Source organism: Apaloderma vittatum, unplaced genomic scaffold (assembly GCF_000703405.1).
Source record: "Apaloderma vittatum isolate BGI_N311 unplaced genomic scaffold, ASM70340v1 scaffold8420, whole genome shotgun sequence".
NCBI lineage: Eukaryota > Metazoa > Chordata > Aves > Trogoniformes > Trogonidae > Apaloderma > Apaloderma vittatum.
In genome coordinates this window covers 113,683-120,596 of record NW_009692844.1, presented here as the reverse complement: position 1 = coordinate 120,596, position 6,914 = coordinate 113,683, and the positions used below count along the sequence as shown (strand labels likewise).

General features: G+C 35.0%; 1 protein-coding gene across 1 annotated transcript in view; it reads left to right on the top strand.

The window, feature by feature from the left end:
* Positions 1-1,535: 1,535 nt before the first annotated feature.
* LOC104275126 (glycine receptor subunit alpha-3-like) overlaps positions 1,536-6,914 on the top strand; it is a 62,472-nt gene continuing 57,093 nt past the window's right edge. Inside the window, exons 1-2 of the mRNA XM_009871025.1 lie at positions 1,536-1,603; positions 2,133-2,256. Coding sequence (XP_009869327.1) covers positions 1,536-1,603; positions 2,133-2,256 — 192 coding nt within the window. The remainder of the gene's footprint in view (positions 1,604-2,132; positions 2,257-6,914) is intronic.

The following is a 6,914-nucleotide window of genomic DNA, read 5'->3' as shown; positions in this document are numbered from 1 at the left end:
ATGTCTGGTTTGGTATCACCTCAGCCTGTCAGCTTGTTCTTGTTCACTTAGTCTGAAATACCTTCTATGGTCCTCGTACGAATCTTCCATCAGAACAGCTGCAGTATTTGACACAGCTAGCAATTGGAGACAAATGCTGCTACAAAGACTTCATTTAGTTTTTCTTCTCAGAGCTTCTTCAGTTTCATGGATACTTTTATATCATTTTCTCTTGAGTTCACTTTCCATATCTTGGGAGGCTTCTATTTTTAACACCTTGCAGATATCATTGTTAGCTTTTTAGTCTCTAATGAGTTTCAGCTCTACTTTTTAACTCCTTTTTTTAATCCATGTTCAACCTGGTCAAGTTTCCATGTTTGAATATGACTTCCACTTTTAACTTCATTTGTACTTTTCTAACCATGTTTTGGAATTTAGTTTTTACTCCCAGCACAGTATCTTCAAGTAATTTGTAAAGTATTTGTAAGCTGCTTTTTATGGTCTTTTTAATTAGCTGTTAACTATATTTTTGTAATGCTGCTTTTGAAATTAGGCACCGGTGTTGTAGAGATGTAGAGCTTTTTCTTTGTAAAAGCAACTATGTTGATACAGCAAACTTACACTTTAAAGCACAGTACTATTTTAAAGATAGTATCAAATCAAATTTGAAATGATGACAAGTACTACAACATGAAAGTGTGTAGAAGGAAAGCTGCCTTGCAAACACGCAAATTATCTAACATAGCCAGAAGTACCATTTTCTCCCTGACAGTTTTTAGTGACTGCCTCTTTTCATCTCACGGGCTTTTTCTTTTTCCCTTGATCCTTTCCAGGAGTTGTCAAGGTCAAGCTTTTACTGAATTCTAAGAAGTACTGGATATGCTCAACAGCTCTATATAATTAACCAAGAATCAAAGTGAAAATAGTATCAAAGGGAAAATAGTGCCAAAATGACTGCAGAGTGATACCTCCTTACTTGGGCATTCTGCTCCATAGGTGTAGTCTTGTATATTATGACTGAAGCACATATAGTGATTTTTTTTGCTGCAATTGCCATACAGTACTTCAAAACGATTATTGTCTTGAGGAAAGAAAGCAAAATGCTCCTAGTTGTGTACCGTTGGCAGTTTTTTTCATGGAGGTCCTTGTTCTTCAAGTATTTAATATCAAGTTCATTGGTTGCATTAGATTTTGCTAGTTGCAAACCACCAGCAGTGGCAGAGCAGCATCTTACTTCCAGCAACCCTAAAAAAAAAAAATTACATTAGAGTTCTTAGAACCAGTCCCTAAATTCCAGATACAGATTATGAGTGACTGCTTACAGTTGCAAAAAGAAACCAAGTTCTCCAGTGCTGAGCTGGATTAGTGGTCCAAGAACATCAAAGTGCAGGTTTGGCAGGAAAACCTTGTGGTGGAAAAACCTTGTTTCCACTGTACACAGCCTGAAATCGATAAGAAATTACAGAAAAATTAGCACAATGTCATTTTTACAGACTTTCAGAGAAAAAATATAAAACCTTCTCCATGAAGAGATGATTCATCGTTCAGTTATCATAATGACTGCTCTGCTACTACTGATGCTTGAAAAATGCAAGACAGAACAACAGTTGACCGAAGACCCATGGTAACAGAAAATAGAATTCTTTTAATTCTTAACCATCTTTAATTCTTTTAATTCTTAACCATTTCATGGATTTAAGAGAAATGAAAGTAGAACCTAAGTCATTCTTTCTTATCCACATTTGTTCCTGTAAGCAGTAGAGATAAGAGCAACAATAATGTATTTCTCTTACCAGTGATGACAGATAACATTAAAGGTAGCAGCTGCCTGGAGTGAAAAAGGTCACTTTTTCCCCTAATTGTTATAAGAAGTGACATACATTGCTCACTGAAACACACATGAAAATGTTTTTAACTATATACTTCAAGTGGGATTCTGCTTTTTTTGCAAGGAATCATCTGTGCAAGTTTACAATGAAATTTCTTTTTTTCATTGCTAGAACTGGCCAGTCAAGTATTGTATGGTTGAGAAAAATCAAAAGGAAAATGATTGGAAATTATTAAATTTGATTTTACATTAAATAAATTGTGAATGTAGCATGGTTTCCTCCGAAGTCATTAAACATTGTTTCACAATTGTTTATATTTTACAGTCACTCAATGAGCAATGATTGTGGAACAGGGACTGTTTATTCTTTCTCTTTTGCAGGCCCTCCAGTTAATGTCACATGCAACATATTTATAAACAGCTTTGGATCCATTGCAGAGACGACCATGGTAAGATATTTTACCTCAGACAATGTTTAAATTTCAAAGAAAATTAGCTCAAAAGCTAGCTAGGGTGTCTTTTCATCTGGAACTAAATGAAGAAGGAAATCCATTTCTGAGAACATAAGGTGGAACATTTAATTTGGCAACTGAATTTTTCCAACAGAAAATCCATCATTATACTATCACACAAGTAAAAGTAAAAAAGTTTTTATTTTAATTTCTCCATGAGATTTTTTGACAGTTGTAATGAACTCATTATTTTCAGTTAGAGAGGTATCAGTGTTTCGCCTATAGGTAGAACTATATACCTACAGATATATAGTGTTCCACATTTCTAATCCCAAAAATGCCAATTCATCACATTGCTTTGTTAATAATACTTTATAATTTCATTACACCCAGTGCATACGGGGATGTATATTTTATTTTAAAAGTCCTTCTTCCTTAGAGCTATTGCACAGAGAGAATAACTAAAGCAGCAATCTGACATATAAGATTTCATTATGAATTTTAAGAGTGGACATAAATATAAGTGGATTGCAGATTAAAGAAAGGCAAAAGTTAGACTGCAACAAGACTGAAGATTTCAGGGAAATAAGAAGAAAGAGAAGCCAAAGTCTAAAGATAGTAAAACTAGATATTGAACTGTAAATCAACAAAAATAACTTTATAATCTTATTTAACCAGTGAAATATAAATGTCAGTAACTTGGAGCAGAGATTTTCTCATTAAAATTTGGTGGCAGAAAAGATATAGGCATTCTTTCTCCACAGAAGTGCCTTAAACGTTTTGAAGAAAGGCAGGTAACAACTTTGAAAACAGTTACGTAGTAATTTGAGGACAGAGATAGTTAAAATATAGGTGAAGGAATAACCCTGGGAATTTGTAATATCCAAATATAGTAAATACTCTGAAATGTCAACAATTTCAGTGTTCAGGATATGCAATTGGAATGACAGAACAAAGGGTAAAAATAAGCAAAACAAAAATAAGCTAAGAAAAAAGTCATCCTTCTATGATCACATTCTGTGATTCTGAATTACCAGTAAGAGCAAAAATGAGACCTGAATGTCACCAAGGACCTGTAGTTAAAAATCAATAGTATAAATTCATAAAGTCAGATATTTATGCCCTCTATGTCCAAAGTGATATTCACAGCTCTCTCATCTTTACTTGTCATGGAGCATAGTGGTAGATGTTACTGAGAGAGGCAGATGATTTTTTTCAGGTAGAAAATTACTTTAATTTGTATTTGGGTGCCTTCCCAGATTGCAAATCCCAAACAGATTGACATGGCATTCAAGGAGATTTATTCAGGTTCGATCAGAGGATTAAGCAATATTCACATGATTAGAATAGTGCTCCGCAGAGACTTTTTAATGGCTGGATGGGAGAATCTGGTACAAAGCAAGAGACAGACCACAGGGTCAGGAAAGGGCAAAGATCCAGCAATTAGGTCACTATAGAAAGGATATTTAGAAAATTGCCACTTTAAAACATGGTGCTGAATTTTGGAAGACGATGCTTGAATTCACATCTCAAGTGTATTTTCTCTCCAAAAAAAAGAGAACTACAAAGATTTCCTTTAAGTGCAAACAAGTAAGTCAGTATAATACTTCTATATTGTAATGAAATTGCAATCTGTTCTGTATTGCCTTGAAGAAGATGTAAAACAGTCAAGACAGAATACAACCTGATATGTAACAGATAGTTCCAGGTACTATGTTATAGGAAATACCAAACCAAACCACAGAGTTTCTCATTCTATTAATTATATGCATTCATAAACAGGACAATTAAGTACAACTTTGACCTTAGGACAAATGCTGCCTTAACGATGCTAGCATTCTCTTTACAGTGAATTTTCTGATACAATTCAAACCAGACTTTTGCTTTTGGTCAGCAGTTGTTGAGATCTCAGAGACTCAAACCTCCCTTGCAGAAGAGGTTTTGTGTAGAAAGGACTTTCAGTCGTGCATTTTTATTACCTTTACTTCTCCCCAATAGCGAAGATGAACGTCCGAAAAACATGAATATCCTTCTGTTTTAAAATTACAATCAAAACCATTTTGCATTATTTTACATACTGAATTCTGCATTGTTGAACAAATTCATTGCACTATTTTACGAATTGTTGCTATTTTATGAATTAACTGTAGTCCCTAAAATTCAGGTACCTATGTATAATATTTATTCTAACTCTTTATGCATAGAACAACTCATTAGAAGAATTTATTAGACTCATAAAGGATTTTTAAGTTTTTGATAAATACTTTTTTCCAAATGGTAAACAAAAGAGCTTAAGTAAACAACAAGTGCAAAATAAACCCTGGCCACTAAATGGTGCCGTGAAGTCTCGTTGGTATTTAAAATACCAGCTGAAAATGGGATATGCATATCACAGAATCATAGAATGCATTGCGCTGGAAGGGACCTTTAAAGGTCATCTAGTCCAAGCCCTGCAGTGAGCAGGGACATCTTACTAGATCAGGTTGCTCAGAGCCCCATCAAGCCTGACCTTGAACGTCTCCAGGAATGGAGCCTCCACTACCTCCCTGGGCAACCTGTTCACCACCTTTATAGTAAATAAAATCAATTAATTACTAACCTATTATTAGTAAATATAATCTATTAGCTTTAAAGAAGTCCATGAAGTCACGTCCTTTACTGTCGTTGTAATTGCTCTTGGCACTGTCACTCTCTCCCCCTGCCTGGTTCTCGAGCTCTCTCACCAATGACCAAAATCTTTGAGCTCCCTCTGCTGCCTCGGTTATGTATAACGCGGTAAATAGTCACAGGAAAACCTATTTTTTAAAAAAACAACCCCAACAGGATCGGCTGTGAAATAGCCCGGTGCCAGTTTTGGATTACCAGCCTTCGTAGTTGTAGGTAAGGAAGAGGTGTTTGTGAGGGAACGATGGGAACTTGCAGCACACAGCTGGAGTCAGCTTCCAGGCTACTGGATTCTCCTAAACTTATCCACACGTGGTCCAACACCACATCAGGTGAGAGGGCCAAAGAAAAGAAAAAAAAAAAAGAAAAAAGTGGCTTCATTTGACTCGCAGCTTGTTAACTCTGCAAATTACTTCGTTCTTTCTTTTTTCTTGTTTCTTACATTTCTTTCAACTTCTTTGGGGTATGAGTTACAGCTATTTCATATTCCCTTTGTCTCAAAAGACAAATCAGATGGTTCTTAGTGAGGAAAAGACATGCCACCTCTTGCTAGGAAGCTGTGATTCTAGTTGAACCTAGGTAATTTTAAGTGATCATGTCATGTACACTCTGAGGAGACAGAAAAAAAGGAAATTGCGCAATTTAAAACTCCCTTAAACAAACTTTTATCATCAGCATCACTTAGGGTCCATCCTTGTCAATCTTTCTGTGTTTTTAAGCCAAATGGTAGTTGCAGGTCTGTATATGTCTCAACAATATTCACAAAGTGAGGATTTCACACTCATCCTCTAGGCAAGTAAAACTCTTACTGATTTGCGCATATAAAGGAAAATCTAGGTCGTCTTCCATTTTTAATGTTGCTACCATTTTTTTTTCACATAAAGATTTAGGATTATAAAAGGAGATTAAAAAATGTGGAGGCCCAGAATAAAATTACTATTTCATTACATGAAATTCATAAAACATATTTATCATAAATTAACATTGTTTTTAATTTAAGATGAATGAAGACTTATCAAAGCACACTTAGCATTAAAAACCTCACTAATCAGTCAGATAGCTTAGTCACGTAAAGTAAAATATATACTGACAACATGGAACCATATCCTGCGGGAAACCAAATAATTTGCCTATTGGTGCTCTGGAACTTGAATTTCAGATTTTATCACAATATTCCTAAAAGTTCCTTATAGTGCTCAGCTTGTATTTACAGTGTCTATTGCACTGTATTCCTAAGAGATTTTCTAATTAAGTGCAGCATCATATACATTGTTGGCAATAATACTTTGATCTTAATGCAGGTTCACAGCAATATTTACTAAATATGTGTTAATATGCTTAGCATAATGCGTATGCTAAAAGTGCACTGAAAGGGACACTCACTGAGAGACTTTATGGCAAATGACAACAGTGGAGTCAATTAGTACATTAGAAAGCATATGTTTGTTAATTGTTCCTGCCACATTTTTACTGATGGGTATTTCTTGACTCAGTCTGAAAACAACTGTTATCCTGAATGTTATTAAGAAGCAGGTGATAGATTTTTCTGTACTCTCAGCACTAATGAGATTATTTTACATTTACAAATAAAATGTTCTTTTAACCATCATAATCACTCTCCTTTTGTGAATCACAGCTCTCTGATTTCATTAGCTTCATCTTTCTTCCATTTATGTTATATTCTAGTTATTATAGGTTGTCTTTATCTCAGATGAGTGAACATGCAATAAAGGCCAGTTTGCAGTTCCAAATTTTTCCACATTTGACAGTTAAGTCCCGTACTATCATGGCACAGAGAAGTCAATAGATTGTTCTTGTATGAGTTTGAATGGCAGATTATTTGACATCCTTTATTTTATCATAAACTTTCTTCTGCCACCCTGAGCCTGGTTCACAGCACCAGGAGTAGGCAGGTTTTTCAAATTCTAGAGGTAGGTAGGTTTTTGAAATTCTGCAGCTGCTCAGCTTGTGACATGACCAGATTAATCCAT